The following is a 21,639-nucleotide window of genomic DNA, read 5'->3' on the forward strand; positions in this document are numbered from 1 at the left end:
AAAACCACAGTTCAACAATGCTGTACAAAGACACGACCGTGTAACAGATTGAGAATCAAAATGCTGCAAATGCTATTTCACTATTTCACTTTCGTTGGTATGAACACAAGCAGCAAACTTTTTTTTAAGGTAAACAATTCTTAAATAATTTGGAGTTTTCTCTCTCCAATCAAAATGTTGATTTAACATTTGTTTGTTATCAGGGCAAATAGTGCAACAATGAATGTTTTGAGTTTCTGTTCACAATCAAGATTCACAGTTCTTTAGATAACAGGATACTCATATTCATTTTGATAATCCCCACAATTTGAAGAGTAACATTTTTCTGATGACCAAGATGAATTAGCTTTCCTGCAAGCAAGAGTTTGTCACGTGGAAGCAGGTCAAGGTGCAGTGATACTGCAGGTATCTTATTCTCTGTGTTCCCAGAGACGGCATCAGTGCATGAAGGACAAGGGAGAAGGTAGCAGAGCCCAGAACGTGTATTGACCGGCTTTCTCCTTATGCAAGTAACCCAGTGAGTGTATTTAGACACAGAATTCTGAACCAGGCATTCCATTTCGCAAGAGTACACTGGCTGTGTGAGAATTCAATCTTCTATGAGTTCTCCATAGTGATTTTCATAATCAGCCATGTTAGGAATCCTTTGTGATTACTGAAATATATGAAGATTGATTCTATTCTATAATACTCTTTTTGGATATTTTCATATTCTAATGATCTGCAATAAATTTACCTTCTTGAAGACATTCTTAGAAACTAATTTCAAGTGTAAATGTTTGGGGACATTTTCATGAACAGATATTTGTAAATCTGATCATAAGTTCAACGTATATATTCTCTAAACTAGCCTGTTAATCTGTTAAAACATGATGAGGTAGCCTCTGTAGACCTTGATTCGGTGACTTTGAAGACCCTAAGGTAATGCTGTGGTGAGCAAGACGCTATTTCAATTCCTGCATTTCTGTTCACAGGTGAGCTTCAGCATCCTCATATGTTCGTTGGCCACTTAGAGGTATTCTCCCTTTAATTGTTTGTTGATATTTTTAATTATTTCATATTTTATTTTTATATTTTATTGGTTATTTGCTTAGAGGTCTTTGTCTATTTAGAGATACCTCTGTGTGTATCCTCTAACATGTAAATCTTTCTCCAAACTACTTTTGTTTATTGGTGTTGTGGCATTGTTTCCGAAATCCTTAAAAAAGAATTGAAATTGTCAAATATATGTATTTGAGATTTCAATGATTGGTTAAGAAGATTATTGCATCCATAGAATGTAGAAATTCACCTTCTTCATTAACTGGAAAGAAAATATGAGGTAAACCTTGCTTTAGGTTTTTATTAAACTTTTATGAGTATTTCTTTTTGTATAAGATATTAGCTATACATACAGTTTACTTAGCTTCTAGATGGAAACCTAGCTGTGAAAACTCATTTATGTAATAATGTGTCTTTTGCCCAAAATGTCTCTAATTATTTGACTCTCCAATTAGTCTATAAAGTTGTTAGGAATAAGGACAATGTTTTAATCAGCCTTGTGTTATAATACCTGAAATTACTGGAACAGAAGAAACCATACCACCTACTTGTTGAATGAATGAACATATTATCATAAGGTTTCAGGAAGTCCTTAGTAATAACTATATTTTAAGGTAATTTTTTCCTGAACTCTGAAATAAGACAAAGAGAAGACTTTATGGAACAAAGGGACAATGTAACTGAGTTTGTCCTCGTGGGGCTCACTCAGAGCCTCCAGGGTCAGAAAATATTATCTGTCGTGTTCTTGCTCATCTACATCATGACGCTGGTGGGCAACCTGCTCACGGTCCTGACTGTGGTGCTCAGCCCAGCCCTGGATGCCCCCGCGTACTTCTTTCTTGGCTTCTTATCATTTCTGGATGCTGTTTATTCTACTACCTTCATTCCAAATATGATTAAAAACTTCCTTTGTGAGAAGAAAACCATTTCCTTCCGAGCGTGTATGACCCAGCTATTTATGGAGCACTTATTTGGTGGTGCTGAGATTTTACTCCTGGTGGTCATGGCGTATGACCGCTACATGGCCATCTGCAAACCCTTGCATTATGTGACAATCATGAATCGGCGAGTGTGTGTTCTGCTGATGCTGCTGGCCTGGGCTGGTGGGTTTTTACATGCTGTCCTTCATCCTCTCTTTGTTTACAACCTTCCCTTCTGTGGCCCCAATGTCATTGACCACTTCATGTGTGACATGTACCCCTTGTTAAAACTTGCCTGCACTGACACCTACATTATTGCCCTCACAGTGTTGGCCAATGATGGGGCAATCTGTGTGGTCCTCTTCATGCTCTTACTCACCTCCTATGGGGTGATTCTGCACTCCCTGAAGCATCTTAGTCAGGGAGGGAGGCGCAAAGCCTTATCCACCTGCGGCTCCCACATCACCGTGGTGGTCCTCTTCTTCGTGCCCTGTGTTTTTCTGTATGTGAGACCTCCTTCCGCCTTACCCATTGATAAATACTTGGCCGTGTTTTACACCATTATCACCCCTATGTTGAACCCTCTAATCTATACTCTAAGGAATGGAGAGATGCAAAATGCCATGAAAAAGCTCTGGACCAGAAAAAGAAAATGAGGCAGCAGGAAAAGGTATCACCTATTTTCCCTAAAGAATTGTTCTTCCCAGGAAAGCCATGTGTGATTATTTAACTGTAGTGAATGTCTCCTCAGGTTTATAACTTTGGCATGATGAAAAGTTTTATTATGTGAATAATTCCAATGATCAATTGTACTTTTAAGATTTTCGTAATGTCCTAGTTCAAAGTCTATGTTTTGTTTAAAATAATTTTTAAAATTTGCACGATTAAAAAGGTCCACAAAATGAAATGTCTTTATTGAGACTACAGATTTATGTTCTATACAATGAGTTAAGCTATAGTTAATACTGCATGTAAATTTATTTAATTAGTGGAATACTTTCCCATGTTTCTCTCTTAAATAATATAATCTGTTTTCAGAATGAATAGGGCTCATTACAAATATCAAAAAAATAGTATAGAAATATGACACAAAGTCTTGGTTCACTCCTCTCACACGGAGACAACCCACATTAATATTTGAAGCATACGTCATGTCTGTCTGCAAGATACTATACATGTATTGTTTTCTTTATGTTGCTTAGCATGTTAAGGTTGAAGGCGACTGTTTCAGAGTTGTAATAGTCATCATTAGCAGGCTATCTTATAAAAATAATCTGGTTGAACAAGGTGTATATGCAGAAAAATAACCAAATCATACCTACTATCCCAGTTGGGTGATCATATCATCACCACAAGTTTACCAGCTTTTTTGGAGTTATATTTTCATAAAAATGACTCACTCATCTTCTCCGATAGTTTGGAATATCTGGTAAGACCTCTGCTACTTTGCAATATTTCCATCTCCTTTCTTGCCTACAGTGTTTCGTAGCCTTCTATAGCGACGCAGGCTCTGCCCATCATGGGTAAATTTAGCACAGTCCATGGCCCATGAGCTTCAAATATGCACTGGGGAGCTTGAGACCAGATATTTTGGGTGATATCATTGTTAAGAAAGATGGTGACACTATATGCCATTCTTATCTCTCATTAATGTAATATAGGTTACTAGGTAATAAAGAAGCCAGAATATATGGTTTTATTTGACAGAGACATCATTGATAAAATTCCCTCTCTCTCTGAATCACGCTTGAAACACATATGATCTGCCTCTAATATGGTCGGAAGGACGTGGTCAAAGAAGCTTATTTGTAGGCCTCCCGTATTTTGTCTGGATTCATGGGGGTAAGCCTGTGGGGTGTTGGGGTCTTTAGTGAATCACACTGTAGGCAAAACCTCATATTCTGATGATTTTTATCCCTATGACGTGGAGATTTCTTATATCATATCAAGGTCTTCTCAAACACTATACTATTCACCAAATAATAACAAGCATTTGGGTTTATCAGATCTTATGTAATTTACTGCTCCACTTCTGGATGTTGCTATAGACTGAAAGTTTGTGTCCCTCTCCAAAATCGTAAGTTAAATCCTTTCTAATGCAGTGGTATTTGGAGGGGGCCCTTTGGGAAACAATTATGTCATGAAAGTTGCATCCTGATGAATGGGATGAATGCGTTTGTAACAATACTTCAGAGAACTCACTTGACGTTGCTGCCATGTGAGGATACAGGAAAAAGATGACTGTCTATGAACTAGGGTGGGTACCACACCAGATAAGCAATCGTTCAGCACTTTAATCTTGGATTTTCTAGTCACCAAACCTGTGAAAAATAAATATTTATTATTTAACCCATCTAGTCTATGGTATTCTGTAAGAGCAGTTTAAATGGACCAAGACAGAAATTAGTTAATTTTCAAATTTGTGTAGTTATTTCAAATGATAAGATAAAAATCTTTGTTAATTGTCTATGTCCCTTGGTCTATGAGCTCTGTGGAGTCAGGGACAGTGTCTTTTTTTATATATATATATACAATTTTATTTATTTATTTTTGGCTGTGTTGGATTTTCATTGCTGTGTGTGAGCTTTCTCTAGTTGTGGTGAGCAGGAGCTACTCTTTGTTGCTGTGCACAGGCTTCTCATTGTGGTGGCTTCTCTTGTGGTGGAGCTCGGCCTCCAGGCACGTGTGCCTCAGTGTGGCACGCACGTGGGCTTAGTAGTTGTGGCACATGGGCTTAGTTGCTCCGTGGCATGTGGGATGTTACCAGACCAAGGATGGAACCCATTCCCCCGCATTGGCAGGTGGGTTCTTAACCATTGCACCACCAGGGAAGTCCCAGGAACAGTGCCTTAACTGTCTGTGTTCTCTGATCCTTGCACAATGTCTGGGACATAGAATTCACTCTAAAGAGTTTGTCAATTACTTGTATTCTTGATCTATTGGAGTGAGAATTTTTGCTGGTAAGTTTTAATTAACGCTTTCCACATTAAATATATTTACAAATATTACTCTCCTTTGACATTTTCTGTGGAGATCTCATCCACACAAATGAACCTGAATGTGAGTGGCACAGCGGAATTAAGAAAATTCACACAAGAGTACAGGAAAGCATGGGGTCAGGGGACTCAAGACCAAGCCAGTCAAGGGTCCCGAGCTCTGATTCCCATAGCGTATTTGTTGAGAAAGATCATGAGCGTTCTAGCATTCTGGATTATAAGTCATGATAATGGACATCACAAGGCATATACTTCAATTAGAGAAAAAAAGCAGAACACCTTGTTTTTTATGACTACTAGGGGAGATGGTTAATGTATAACTCGGAGCTGGAGCCCAGAGCCTTCGGGCTATATGACTGCTTTATCTCAATTGGTTTTCCTTGAGACTAGTTCTGCTTTCAGAACTGCCTGCAGCCATGTAGCCGGTCATGCGCTCTCAGGATTGTTACTCCAAGTCATTGTACTCTGTGTCCGCTGTGGTTCTCTACAATTTTCTACAATTATTTATTTGTTATTTATGTTAAATTATGAGTGTTTTTATATAAAGATGTTATTTTAATATTCTTTTGATTATTTATTTCTTCTATCACCATCACCTTTGAAAAATTCCCTTTCCTGCCAAAAATTTTACAAATTTTAACCTCTTTTTCTTTTTTAACACAATGGAATTCTACAGTGCCATGAAAAAGAATGAAATAATGCCATGTACAGAAACATGGATGAACCTAGAGATTATCATACTAAGGGAAGTCAGAAAGAGAAAGACAAATAACATATGATATCATTCATACAGTGAATCTAAAATATGACTCAAATAAATTTATCTACAAAACAGAAACAGACACACAGACACAGAGAACACGTCTGTGGTTTCCAAGGGGGAGGCTGGGGGGAGGAATGGAGTGGCACTTGGGATTAGCAGATGGAAACTATTATATGTGTAATGTATGGACAGCAAGGTCTTGCTGGAGAGCACAGGGAACTGTGTTCCATACCCTGTGACAAACCATCATGGAAAAGAACATGCAAAAGAATGTGTGTGTATACATGTAACTGAATCACTCTTCTGTACAGCAGAAATTAATATAACACTGTAAATCAACTACACTTCAAAAAATAAAATTTTAAAACGCACTTTATTAACCCATCTAAAATTTATTTTTGTCTGTGGTAGGGAAATATCTATCTATCTAACTATCTATCTATTTATCTATCTATCCTCTATCTTTCTATTATCTATCTATTGGAATATTATTCAGACATATAAAATAAGGAAGCCTACCATTTGTGACAACATGAAGAGCATGCTGTTAAGTGAAACAAACAGAAATTTAAAAAAATACATATACAATACTACATGGGTTCACGCATGTATGGAGTTTAAAACAAAACTCAGAAGGAGAGAGTAGGATATGGATTACTGGGAGGGCTGAGGATGAGGTAAATTGGGAACTTTTGTTCAAACAGTGCGTACTTCCAGTTATGAGATAGCAAGTTCTGGCAATCTTACGGACAGTGTGGTGACCAGCGTTAATATTGTATCATATACTGAAAGTTGCTAAGAGAGTAGATCTTAAACGTTCTCACCCCTCAAACACATATTGTAATGATGAAAGGTGATGGATGTGTTAACTAACATTTTTGTGGTGATCTTTTCACTACGTGTGTGTGTGTGAAATCATCTTAAACTTACACACTGTTATATGACAATGTATCTCCACAAAGCTGGAAAAAGCATAAAATAAATAAAATTGATTTTATGAATTAAAAAATAAATGTTGACTTGGCCTTGGATGCATTGCGAATGCACCGAAGGACACAATAATTCCCACAGAGAACCAGCTGAACACCAGCAGACGGCTTCGGACACCAGAAAGGACCGCAAGGAGCCCAACATCACCGGTAGGGAGGCATCTAGGATGGCTCAAAGAGGGTGAAGCGGCGGAGCCATGACAGACGGGAGGGAGTGAGAAACACATGGAGGGTCCACCCCACAGCTCAGCGTTCCCGGACCAAGACGTCGATCCACAGCTGAATAGAGGGTCCAGGAGCGGGAGCGTGGGAACCAGAGAGCTGGTTCAGGGTAAGAAACATTGTTGCCAGTAAGGTGACGGACTGAGAGGACAGGAGGGAAGAGGTCTGCAGTGAGGAGTGCCCACCCCTGAGAGCTGCCCGGCCATGATGGCGGTTGGAGTCTGCGGGCTCTTGGGCGGAGGGGAGGAGCCACGCGCATATCCTCTCTCTCTCTTTTGGCGCCTCTGCAACAGGCAGTGGAGAGACGCCTGTGGGCCACCTAAGGCACTCAGGGATAACAAGCACCCTCAGGCACTCGGGAGGGGCTGGATTAAAACCCCTTGGAACACTGGCAGCATAGAGGCTGCTGAGAAAAAAAAAAAAAAAAACCCGAGAGAGGCCCATCTCTGAGACTTTCTGTTTACACCTGAGCCACCGGCGTCCTTCTGCAACAGGCACCTCCAAGCCCGACTGAAACAACAGTGCGCCACTGCTCACTCACTCCCAGGAGAAGGAGCCACTATTGTACCCTCTCCCTCCCCACACACAGACGCTTACAGATGAACAATAAAGGAACCTCTGCTGGCCAAAGAATAATGCAAAAAAAACCCAAGGCGAGGAGAAGGACACTTACAGCTGAGACTCTAAGGAAACAGAAATATTAGTATCAATCCTATTGAACTGGTCCATTTTGGAATCAGTTCTGGATTTTTTTTTCCTTTATTAATTATGATCTTAGTCCTAAGGGATCTACAAGTTTTATAACATAATTTTTTAATGATATTTTTTATTCTCTTTTTATTTTTTTGCCTTTTTATATACTTCTATTTCTAGCTAAGTTTTTAGTAGTACGGACAATATATCTCTCATACTTTCCTTTCATCCCTATCTTTTGTACATTTCTATTCCTTTCTTTTTATTTGCATATTTCCAATCACACTACGCTCTTCTGTTCCCCTTTCTTCCATCCATTTTTAGTTTATTTTATATTAACATACTTATAAGCAACACTGTCAATCTGCTCAGACTCCTTGCTCTATTCTCCAGATGACGCACTGTCTTGGTATTTAATATTAGGTTTTTGTCTTTATCTTAGTTCTTAGTACAAGTGTCTAATTTCATTCTGAGAATCGCCATTCTGTCTGGTGGTACTCTAGCTCTTTTCTATATTTGATCCTAGCTTACAAAATCTCCCTGGATTAGTGTTTTTATGTGTAAGGTGTTGTTTGTTTGTTTGCTTTTGCTTTTGTCTCTGATTTTGTTCTGTTTCAGTTGTCAATTTCTGTTGGGTTTCTCTTTGAATATCTGATAACATGCTGGGGTTCTGTCAGGTCTTTCCAGAGCTTTATGTCCTAATGGATTCAGTAATTGTGTGTCTTATACATGTGTGTGTTTCCTAGGCTTAGTATTTGTTTAATCCAACACTTGGACATTAGTCTGAGGCTTGGACAGTCTTCTATAAACACCTCTATTGCCAGGACAAGCAACCCCAGAAGTCTGGACAACAATGAGGAAGCAAAGAAACACCATGCAGGCAAAGGAGCAGGAAAAAAATCCACAAGACCCAATAAATGAGGAGGAAATAGGAAAAATGCCTGAAAAAGAATTCAGAGTAATGACAGTAAAAATGATACAAAATCTCAATAACAAAATAGAGAAAGTACAAGAAACAGTTCATAAGAACTCAGAAAAACAAACAGCAATGGATAACAAAATAACTGAATTTAAAAATACTCTAGATGCTATAACCAGCAGAATGACTAAGGCAGAAGAACAAATAAGTGAGTTGGAAGATAGAATGGGGGAAATAACTGCCACAGAGCAGGAAAAAGATAAAAGAATAAAAAGAATAGAAGACAGTCTCAGAGACCTCAGTGATAACATTAAACGTACCAACATTCGAATTATAGGCATCCCAGAAGAAGAAGAAAACAAGAAAGGGTCTGAGAAAATATTTGAAGAGGTTCTAGTGGAAAACTTCCCCAACATGGGAAAGGAAATAATTCACCAAGTCCAAGAAGCACAGAGAGTCCCATACGGAATAAACCCAAGGAGAAATACACCAAGGCACATATTAATCAAACTAATGACAATTAAACACAAAGAAAAAATATTAAAAGCAGCAAGAGAAAAGCAACAAATAACATATAAGGGAAAACCCATAAAGATAACAGCTGACCTGTCTACAGAAACTCTGCAGGCCAGAAGGGAATGGCAGGATATACTGAAAGTCCTGAAAGAGAGAAACCTACAGCCAAGAATACTCTACCCAGCAAGAATCTCATTCAGATTCTAGGGAGAAATCAAAAGCTTTCCAGACAAGCAAAAGTTAAGAGAATTCAGCACCACCAAAGCAGCCTTACAACAATTGCTTAAGGAACTTCTCTAAGTAGGAAACACAAGAAAAGGAAAACACCTACAAATACAAACCCAAAACAATTCAGAAAATGGTAATTGGAACACACATGTCAATAATCACCTTATATGTAAATGGATTAAATGCTCCAACCAAAAGACACAGACTGGCTGAATGGATACAAAAACAAGACCCTTCTATATGCTGCCTACAAGAAACCCACTTCAGACCAAGGGATACATATAGACTGAAAGTAAGGGGATGGAAAAAGATATTCCATGCAAATGGAAGTCAAAAGAAAGCTGGAGTAGTGATACTCATATCAGACAAATTAGACTTGAAAGTAAAGACTATTAAAAGAGACAAAGAAGGACACTACATAATGATCAAGGGATCCATTCAAGAAGAACATATCACAATAGTAAATATCTATGCCCCCAACATAGGAGCACCTCAATACATAAGGCAAATGCTAACAGCTATAAAAGGGGACATCGACAGTAACACAATAATAGTGGGAGACTTGAACACCCCACTTACATCAATAGGCAGATCATCCAAGCAGAAAATAAAGACACACAAGCTTTAAATGACACATTAGACCATCTCGATTTAATTGATATTTATAGGACATTCCATCCAAAAACGACAGAATACACTTTCTTCTCAAGTGCACAGGGAACATTTTTCAGGATAGATCACATCTTGGGGCACAAATCAAACCTCAGCAAATTCAAGAAAATTGAAATCATATCAAGCATCTTCTCAGACCACAACGCCATGAGACTAGATATCAATTACAGGAAAAAAAACTGCAAAAAAATACAAACACATGGAGGCTAAACAATTCACTCTTAAACAACCAAGGAATCACTACAGAAATCAAAGAGGAAATCAAAAAATATCTAGAAACAAACAACAATGAAAACACTAGAACCCAAAACCTATGGGATGCAGCAAAAGCAGTTCTAAGAGGGAAGTTTATAGCAATACAGTCCTACCTTAAGAAACAAGAAAATGATCGAATAAACAACCTAACCTTACACCTCAAACAACTAGAGAAAGAAGAACAAAGAAACCCCAAAGTGAGCAGAAGGAAGGAAATCATAAAGATCAGAGCAGAAATAAATGAAAAAGAAAGGAAGGAAGCAAGAGCAAAAATTAATAAAACTAAAAGCTGGTTCTTTGAGAAGATTAACAAAATTGATAAACCATTAGCCAGACTCATCAAGAAAAAAAGGGAGAAGATGCAAATCAACACAATTAGAAATGAAAAAGGAGAAGTAACAACAGACACCTCAGAAATACAAAACATCATGAGAGACTACTACAAGCAACTATATGCCAATAAATTGGGTAACCTGGAAGAAATGGATATATTCTTAGAAAAGTACAATCTTCCAAGACTGAACCAGGAAGAAATAGAAACTATGAACAGACCAATCACAAGTACGGAAATTGAGGCAGTGATTAAAAATCTCCCAACACACAAAAGCCCAGGACCAGATGGATTCACAGGCGAATTCTATCAAACATTTCGAGAAGAGTTAACACCTATCCTTCTCAAACTCTTCCAAAATATTGCAGAAGGCGGAACACTCCCAAACTCATTCTATGAGGCCACCATCACCCTGATACCAAAACCAGGCAAAGATCTCACAAAAAAAGAAAATTACAAGCCAATATCCCTGATGAATATAGATGCAAAAATCCTCAACAAAATACTAGCTAACAGACTGCAACAGCACATTAAAAAAATCATACACCATGATCAAGTGGGGTTTATCCCTGGGATGCAAGGATTCTTCAATATACGCAGATCAATCAACGTGATACATCATATCAACAAATTGAAGGATAAAAACCATATGGTCATTTCAATAGATGCAGAAAAAGCTTTTGACAAAGTTCAACATCCATTTATGATAAAAGCTCTCCAGAGAATGGGCATAGAAGGAAATTACCTCAACATAATAAAAGCCATATATGAGAAACCAAAAGCCAACATCGTTCTCAATGGGGAAAAACTGAATTAATTCCCTCTAAGAACAGGAACAAGACAACGGTGTCCACTTTCACCATTATTATTCAACATAGTTTTGGAAGTTTTAGCCACAGCAATCAGAGAAGAAAAAGAAATAAAAGGATTCCAAATTGGAAAAGAAGAAGTAAAATTGTCCCTCTTTGCAGATGACATGATATTATGTATAGAAAACACTAAAGCCTCAACCAGAAAACTGCTAGCACTCATTGATGAGTTTAGTAAAGTAGCAGGATACAAAATTAATGCACAGAAATCTCTTGCATTCCTATACACTAACAACGGAAGAGCAGAAAGAGAAATTAAGGAAACTCTCCCATTCACCATTGCAACAATAAGAATAAAATACCTAGGAATAAACCTGCCTAAGGAGGCAAAAATCTGTATGCAGAAAACTTTAAGACACTGATGAAAGAAATCAAAGACGACACAAACAGATGGAGGGACATACCATGTTCCTGGATTGGAAGAATCAACATCGTGAAAATGACTGTACTACCCAAAGCAATTTACAGATTCAATGCAATCTCCATCAAATTACCAATGGCATTTTTCACAGAACTAGAGCAAGAAATCTTATGATTCGTATGGAAACGCAAAAGACCCCGAATAGCCAAAGCAGTCCTGAGAAGGAAAAATGGAGTTGGTGGAATCAGGCTTCCTGACTTCAAACTATACTACAAGGCCATAGTGATCAAGACAGTATGGTACTGGCACAAAAATAGAAAGGATGATCAATGGAATAGAATAGAGAACTCAGAAGTAAGCCCAAACACATATGGGCACCTTATCTTTGACATAGGAGGCACGAATATACAATGGAAATAAGACAGCCTCTTCAATAAGTGGTACTGGTAAAATTGGAGAGCTACATGTAAAAGAATGAAATTAGAACACTTCCTAACACCATACACAAAAATAAACTCCAAATGGATTAAAGACCTACATGTAAGGCCAGACACTATAAAACTCCTAAAGGAAAACATATGCAGAACACTCTATGACATACATCAAAGCAATATCCTTTTTGACCCACCTCCTAGAATCATGGAAATAAAATCAAGAATAAACAAATGGGACCTCATGAAACTTAAAAGCTTTTGCACAGAGAAAGAAACCATAAACAAGGCTAAAAGGCAACCCTCAGAATGGGAAAAAATAGTTGCCTATGAAACAACAGACAAAGGATTAACCTCCAAAATATACAAACAGCTCATGAAGCTTAATACCAAAAAAACAAGTAACCCAATCCACAAATGGGAGGAAGACCTAAATAGACATTTCTCCAAAGAAGACATACAGATGGCCAACAAACACATGAAAAGATGCTCAACATCACTCATCATCAGAGAAATGCAAGTCAAAGCCACAGTGAGGTATCACCTCACACCAATCAGAATGGCCATCATCATAAAATCTGGAAACAACATATGTTGGAGAGGGTGTGGAGAAAAGGGAACTCTCCTGCACTGTTGGTGGGAATGTAAGTTGGTACAGCCACTATGGAAAACAATTTGGAGGTTCCTTAAAAAACTACAAATAGAACTACCATATGATCCAGTAATCCCACTCCTGGGCATATACCCAAAGAGAATCATAATCCCAAAAGAAACATGTACCCTAATGTTTATTGCAGCACTATTTACAATAGCCAGGACATGGAAACAACCGAAATGCCCATCAACAAATGAATGGATAAAGATGTGGCATATATACACAATGGAATATTACTCAGCTATAAAAAGGGATGAGATGGAGCTATATGTAATGAGGTGGGTAGACCTAGAGTCTGTCATACAGAGTGAAGTAAGTCAGAAAGAGAAAGACAAATATTGTATGCTAACTCACTTATACAGAATCTAAAACTGGTACTGATGAACTCAGTGACAAGAACAAGGACGCAGATGCAGAGAATGGACTGGAGAACTCGAGGTTTGGGAGGGGGCAGGGGGTGAAGGGGAAGCTGAGACGAAGCGAGAGAGTAGCACAGACATATATATAGTACCAACTGTAAAATAGATCGCCAGTGGGAAGTTGTTGTGTAACAGAGGGAGTTCAACTCGAGGATGGAAGATGCCTTAGAGGACTGGGAGGGGGAGGGTGGCAGGGACTCGAGGGAGGGTGGGGGGGAGTCAAGGGAGGGAGGGAATACGCGGATATGTGTATAAAAACTGATGATTGAACTTGGTGTACCCACCAAAAAATAATAAATAAATAAATAGATAAATAATTTTTTAAAAAGGAGGCAAAAAAAAATAAAAATAAATAAATGTATCTGAACTAGAGACATGCCATTTCTTCCATCTCCCTTACATGCAATTTTTTTTTGGGGGGGGTGGTGCACCATATAACTGAAACAGACATTCCCGTTCACAATGGCTCTGGTGTTTCCTTTGGTGAAGTCCTCTGAAAAAATTTGTAGACTTTCTATTTTTTAATTGGAGTTTAATCAATTACACCAGAGCCACACAAATAAATATCTTTGAGACTTGGCCTTGTCAGGTTTGGGCTAAAAGTCTAGTGGGATAATACCCTTAATATTCTTAGGAATAGTTTTGTTTAAAGGTTTTATGAGAGAAAACTTAAATCTTTCTGAAGTCTTAGCAAAGAGTCCTACATCTGCAACATTGAGGTCATATTTATTTTGATGCCATTTTTCACTTTGAGTTTTGCTCCAGGGAAAGGCTGAGAATGCAAAATAGTTCTATATTTGGAATCATTCAGTCCTAGCTCCTTTGTGTTTCTCCTGAATTCTTCTTGAAACTCATCTCACTTTACCCATTCTTTCTCATAACATATACTGCTAAAAGAAAAAGCTGAGACTTTCAACACTATACTTGCAAATCTTGATCCAATCTACCTCTTCATTTAAGTATATTTTCTATTTTCCTCTTTATGATAGGTGTTGGTATTGCCAAACTTCTCCAGGACTAGATAGATCTATAGATCTATAGATAACTTTACAATAAATGACATCTGAACAATATTTGATTTTCTATTTCCTGAACATGATGCATATCTATTTATTTTGATGTTTTAACATTTTCTTCCTTCCTTCCTTTCTTTTTTTTTTTTCTTGCCATGACATATGGCTTGCAGGATCTCAGTTTCCCAACCAGGGATTGAACCCAGGCCACAGCACTGAAAATCTGGAATCATAATCACTAGGCCACCAGGGAACTCTAAGATATTACTTCTGAAAAGATTTGTACTTTACTGCAGGGATCTTTCTCATAATTTCCTAAGTATTTACATTTTCTGATGCTATTGTGCAAGAAGTTTAAATTGTTTTTATATTCCAATTGTTATTGATGGTAATATATATATATAGATATATAATATATATAGATGGTAATATGTACATAATATAGAAATGTAACTTCATATTTTACTTGGGTTTACAGTCCTACAAACTTCCTATGTACAGTTATTAATTCTCATATTCTCTGCATACAGATTTCCTAGGATTTTCTATGTCATAATTATGTTGTTTACAAAAATGGATAGTTTCTGTGGAGATAGGATTATTTAGCCTTTCAACTTCTTCTTGAGTCATTTTTAGACAATTGTGCTTTTTCCTTATTTTTATCCATTTTATCTGGTCATCACACTGGAATAATGCTATTTATAAAAACCCATTTTTATTATTTTTTTAAAGTATAAGAGATCTATCTGATATTTATTTGCTCTTATTTTGGGTACTAGAAAATTGTTTTTTCTCACTTTTTATCACCCTTGCTAGAGTTTTCTAAATTTTATTATAATAGTATCAATTTTTGGCTGTTTGATTTTCTCTATTTTATGATTCCATTTTGTTGACTTTTTATCTTATTTTTATTATGCTCTTTCTTTTAATTTGGCTTTAATTTACTCCTCAGGTTTACCTTTTTAAGTTAAAAGTTTAAATAGCTGGCTTTAAACCTTTATTTTCAATATACACATTTAAATCTTTATATTTTCTTTTAAATACTGTGGTGGTTGCATCCCACTCATTTTGTTATGTTTTTGTGGTCTAGATATAAATATGTGCTATATTACCATCTTTTTCTTTGGTTCATGGGTACTTTAAATATTTATTGTTGTTTACAAACATTTGGAAGATTTTATAGATATCTGTCTTCTTCTGCATGACAAATTACACAAAATCTAGGGACTTTCCTGGAGGTCCAGTGGTTAACACTTCACCTTCAAGTGCAGGGGATGCAGGTTCAATCCCTAGTAGGGGAGTTAAGATCCTACATGCCACAGAGCCAAAAAATCAAACCTAAAACAGAAGCAATATTGTAACAAATTCAATAAAGACTTCAAAAATGGCCCACATCAAAAAAAAATCTTAAAAAAAATGTACACAAAATCAAGTGACTTCCAAAAAAAAATAAAAAACACACACACACTTATGATCTCACAGATTCTGTGGGTCAGCAAACTGGGCACAACTGAGCTGGTTGCTCCCACATAGGCTCCCACATGAGGTTGTAACCAGGATGCTGGCTGGGGCTGCAGTCTCACATGAAGGCTCAGCTGAGGAAGGATCCACTTCCTTGTATATATGGCTGTTGGTAGGATTCAGTCTCTCAATAGGAATTAAAACTCTTATCAACTTATAATTTCAAGTAATCTCACTGCCTTTGTATATTTTACTGCCACACGTTATAAACCTCTGAATATGTTAATTTTCCATTAAGTGATTAGTTTAACAAACGTTTTAAAAATGAAAGAAAATATCCATATTTAATACACACATAGGATTTCCATATTCTTCATAATTTTCTGTATTTGATTTCCATATGATATTTTTTTCTTCAGCCAAACATAACCTATTTTTGCACTCTTGTAATGTGTGTTTCCTGGCTATGACTTTTCCCATCCCTGAAATAACTTAGCTGATTATCGAGTTGCATATGGGCAGATTGTGACTACATTCAGCTCAACAACAACAGCAATCCATACTGAAAGTCCTAAAAAGAGAGCAGATTATTCAGCATAGTCTCAGTTCAGGGAAATGGTAAAAGAGTTTGGAGCTCAGTTTCTACAGAATTAGAGTGACTTATTAAATGCATCAGATATTCCAGTGAAACCCAGGAAGGTCCATTTCTCAGGATTAATATCTCCATTGCAGGTATACAGACTATATATAAGAGTTTTAGACATTCCTTTTCCAATGAAACTGCTCCTTCTTCTTCTTTATCCCTTTTCATTTCCACTTTCTTTATAGTTCCAAGTTTTGGTTCAACCTGGTCAGCAGAAGCTGAATGTAACTACAATAACATAATCCTCAGGTAGAGCTATAAATAAACTTCAGTCAAGTTCTCCCACTCGAGTAAAAAAGGGAATGAGAGGCTTTTCCTAACATCAACTGACTTAATGTCACATATGAGAAAAACAATTGAGTTTTATTCTCTACAGTCAAGATCATCTCATGGAGAAAGAATAACAGGGCCTTTTTTTAAGATTTTTCACCCATTTGTGTGCTCCTTCCCTATTACTTGTATTGTGGGGTGTAGAACTTTTTCCTGTGATGCACTTCTGACCCTACTTGTGTCCCTGGGCATGGGGTAATCTGTGCAATGTTTCGACAAGATGTAATGTGGGAGAATAAATTGGTGCACCATGTACTGTATGAATAGCTTGACAGCTTTTAATTGTTGATTTGGATCACAGGTTAAGTGAAGATGAAGTGGAATTTAAAGTCTATTTCAAGGGACTTCCCTGGTGGCACAGTGGTTAAGAATCCGCCTGCCAATGCAGGGAACACAGGTTCAATCTCTGGTCTGGGAAGATCCCACATGCCATGGAGCAGCTAAGCCTGTGAGCCACAACTACTGCACCTGCATGCTGCAACTCCTGAAGCCTGTGTACCTAGAACCCATGCTACACAAGAGAAGCTACAGCAATGAGAAGCCCGTGCACTGCAGGGAAGAGTAGCCCCTGCTCGCCACAACTAGAGAAAGCCTGCGTGCAGCAACAAAGACCCAATGCAGCCAAAAACAAATAAATAAATAAATAAATAGTTAAAAACAAATTTTAAGTCTATTTCATGACCTAACATCCATCTTAAACAGCTATTGGCCTTTTGTAACTTCACTACAAGATATGTGGAGATCCTTGGCCCTAGCAAATCCACCTCAAGGCTATTTTAAATAGCTTTTCTGTTATTGGTATAGCACATTAGCCTCTATCACATTAGTGACTTTGGCTGACTTAGTGGAATATGTTGCTGTTCTATCCATCTTATGTGTCATGCATTTCATATATCGAAGTGGCTAACCCAAAGTCTTGATCAAAGGCATTCTGTTACTTTGAATCAAAACCTGGTCCTTTTGGGAATCCACATGGCCCACTTTAATCTTCCTTCTAAATACCCTGAAGCCTTCCATGAGAGCATTCTCTATCACTAGGTATCATGATCTTTCATCAAGGGCTTTTTTGTCTGACAAAATGGTGAGACTATTAGCTACAAACTGTGTCGTTAATATACAAACATTGGTCTGAAGGTAAGAACCAAGTGCTCCTTGCACCAGTAGATATGCTGCTCACACATCTGGCCACTGGGACCCTTTGTCTTATTTGATCAAGTTTTACCTTGCAGAGGGAATTTCAGCAGAGTTCCATGTGAATTGAAGTTCCCTTAGTATGGAAACTTCCTTTGGTAAATAAAATATTTTGTGTTTCTTTATAAGAAAAGAATAATTGCTTTCATATCACTCAGAAGTGGCAAACTCTGCTGGAGATTCCATTCCGTTCTGAAAGTTATATTTATGAATATAATGTACTTCTCCTGAACACATTGCTGTATGTGCTATTTCTATTTCATTAAGAAGCTTTGGGGAGGGGGAGATGGCAGTGAAGTAGAAGGATGTGGAATGTATCTCTCTGCACAGATGCATCAGGAATACATCAAAAGATGCAATAATTCCCACAGAAAACCAGCTGCACACTAGCAGGAGAACTTGGATGCCAGAAAGGACTGCAAAGATCCTGACATAATGGGGTAGGACAGAGGAAAACAAACAAACAAATAAAATGAAGAAAGAGGAGAAGAAAGGAAAGGGACGGGTCCTACACCCTGGGGTGGGGGGAGCTGAAACAGAGAAGAGATGGCCAAATTCAGGGAAATCTCCCTTATCTGATGGGGAAACCCCCTCTCCAATGGGGATTTTGATTGGGTCAGAAGGGGGGCATTTGGGATTGTCCAGAGAGGGTGAAGTGGCTGATCTGTGGCAGACGGGAAAGAGTGAGAAATACAGAGGGTCTGCACCACAGCTCTGCAAGTCCTGGACAGAGATATGGGTTCACAGCTGTACAAGGGGTCTGGGAGCTGGGACATGGGAACTGGAGAACTGGTTCAGGGTGAGAAACATTGTTGGCTGTGGGGAGACAGACTGAGGGGACAGGAGGGAAGAAATCCACAGCAGAGAACGCCTACCACGGAAAGCTGGGCAGCCATGGTAGCGGGGTGCTACTGCTGACTCACAAGCCGGGGGAGGAGCCACTGTTGTAGCCTCTCTCTCAACACCTGCAAGGAACAAAGGGAGGCCCCCTCAGGGCCTCAGTCAACAAGTGATAGAAAAAGCCTCTTGATGGGGCTAGCCTGATGTGCCTAAGGCCAAGAGCCAGAAAAACCAGGTATCCTGCGACCCAGGCGGGGCGCTATGGCTCACTCACACCCAGGGGAAGGAGCCACTAGTGTACCCTCTCTCTCCCCACACACTGGAGCCTATAGACAAACAATAAAGGAAGCTCTGCTGGTCACAGAATAATACAAAAAGCCTCTGAGGGCTCCCATCAGGTGCCTTGTGCCAGGCACTGGTAAAGAACCACACTAAGGCCAGATTTCCTATACCCACAGCCACTGGCATACCTGCTCATTCTGTGTCACCCCTGGGGCTCCTGTGACCCAAGCAGGGTGCTACTGTTGAGTCACACACAGGGAGAGGAGCCACTATCAAAGCCTCTCTCTCCCCACACACCTACATCTGCAGATGAACAATAAAGGAAACCTTCACTGAGGCAGACCCAACGAACTCCAAGACAGCCTCAGGACCAGACTCTGGTGGTTAGACCAAGACCACATGCAGAAGCAAGGACAAAACCAAACCCGAACACCAGGGACAGGGGAACTAAGGAAGAGGTTCTAAAATCTTTCCATTAGATATACATGCTGCAGACTAAATCCCCAGGATCAGCTAGGTAGACCCTATTTCTTTGGAATATCTGAATAGACAATGATGCTCCCACAAATGAAAAAGACCTAACTCTGGCAGCTGTGGACTTGGGAGCAAGCACACACAGGAATTGGGCTACATCAGAGCCTAAGTGGACCCCATAGGACCCACAGCAGGTCCAGAGTCCAACCCAGTGGCAGAAGAGGGCCTCTTGGGGAGGTGAACGTGGCCTGAGGTTCAAGGCGTGTACAAGGACAAATACAGCTGAGACCCCAAGGAAACAGAATTATTATTAATTCTATTGATCTGATCCATTCTGTGGTAAGTTCTAGATTTTTTTTTCATTACGATCTTAGTCCTAAGGGATATTCATGTCTTATATTTTTTATTCTAGTTTTTACTTCTATTTTTATTTTTAGGCTTTTTATATATTTCTATTTCTAGCTAACTTTTTTATAACGATTAGTTTATTTCCCCATCTTCTTTTCATCTTTATCTTTAAAACATTTCTTTTTTTTTCTTTTTCTCTTTATATTTCCAGTCATCCTACACTCTTCTCTTGCCCTCTGTTCTCTTTTTATTTTATTTTTACTATTATACTTTCAATCAATGTTATTGGTCTGCTCTCTTTCCTTGCTTTATTCTTCAGATGACACACTGCTTTGGATTTGTTATTAGGTTTTGTCTTTATCTTAGTTCTAATTATAATTGTTTGATTTCATTTTGAGGGTCTTCAGTCTGTCTGATTGTTCTCTTGCTTTTTGTTTTATTTGATCCCTGTTTCTATTTGATCTCTGTTATATTTGGCCCTCATTTTCACAATTTCCCTAGCTTGTTTTTTGTTGTTGTTGTTTTTGTTTTTTGTTTTTCTGTTGAATTTTTGTTTGTTTTCTCTTTGATTGTCTGATGGCATTCTGGGGTTCTTCTGTCAGGTTGTTCTACTGCTTTATGTACTATTGGATTCGGTTTTTGTGTTTCTTGTGCAGGTACATGTTTCCTTGATTCAGTATTTGTTTGACTTAACCTTTTGCCATTAGTCTGGGGCTTGGACAGTCTTTTTTAATCCCCTTTATTATCAGGATGAGTGACCTCTGGAGTCTGGATTCCTTGACCAAAAGTCAAGTCAGAAGCTCTGGGGAGGGAGCACCGAGTCCAGAGTGCTAGACCACTAGAGAGTCCTCAGCCACAGGGAAGATTAAATGCAAACAATTCTCATGGAGCCCTGTATCAGAGCCTAAGACCCAGCTTTGCCCGACTGCCTGCAACTGCCAGTGCTGGACACCTCACACGAAACTACAAACAAGACAGGAACATAAACCCACCCATTAGCACACAGACTACCTAAAGCCATATTAACCTCACAGATACCCTGAAACACCATCTGACACAGCCCTGCTCATCAGAGAGAAAAGACTCAGATCCACACATCAGAAAGCAGGCACCAGACCCTCCTACCAGGAAGCCTACTCAAGACACTGGACCAACCTTACCACAGGGGGCAGAGAACAGAAACAAGAGGAGTTACTACTAGGCAGCATAGGGAAAGGAGACAGCAAATCCTATAAATTAGACAAAATGAGAAAACAAAGAAACACCTTTCAGGCAAAGGAGCAAGATAAAACCCCACAAGACCAAATAAATGAAGAGGAAATAGGAAAATTGCCTGAAAAAGAATTCAGAGTAATGATAGTAAAGATGATCCAAAATCTCAAAAACAAAGAAAATATGAGAAACATTTAATAAGGACCTAGAAGAACTAAAAAGCAAACAAACAGTAATGAACAAAAAAAATAACTGAAATTAAAAATGCTCCAGATGGTATAGACGACAGCATAAGTGAGTTAGAAGATAGAATGGTGGAAATAACTGTCACAGAACAGGAAAAGGAAAAAAGAATAAAAAGAATGGAAGACAGTCTCAGAGACCTCGGTGACAACATTAAGCGCACCAACATTCAAATCCTAGGTCTCTCAGAAGAAGAAGAAAAAAAGAAAGGGTCTGAGAAAATATTTGAAAAGGTAATAGTGGAAAACTTCCCCAACATGGGAAAGGAAATAGTTAATCAATTCCAAGAAGTGCAGACAGTATCATACAGAATAAACCCAAG

General features: G+C 38.4%; 1 protein-coding gene across 1 annotated transcript; it reads left to right on the forward strand.

Annotated features, from left to right (window-relative positions):
• The first annotated feature begins 1,699 nt into the window (after positions 1-1,699).
• On the forward strand, positions 1,700-2,617 carry LOC130829182 (olfactory receptor 4A15-like). The gene has a single exon (XM_057695441.1). The coding sequence runs from the start codon at positions 1,700-1,702 to the stop codon at positions 2,615-2,617; it is 918 nt and encodes a 305-aa protein (XP_057551424.1).
• Positions 2,618-21,639: the final 19,022 nt, after the last annotated feature.

Source organism: Hippopotamus amphibius, chromosome 9, assembly GCF_030028045.1.
Source record: "Hippopotamus amphibius kiboko isolate mHipAmp2 chromosome 9, mHipAmp2.hap2, whole genome shotgun sequence".
Lineage (NCBI taxonomy): Eukaryota > Metazoa > Chordata > Mammalia > Artiodactyla > Hippopotamidae > Hippopotamus > Hippopotamus amphibius.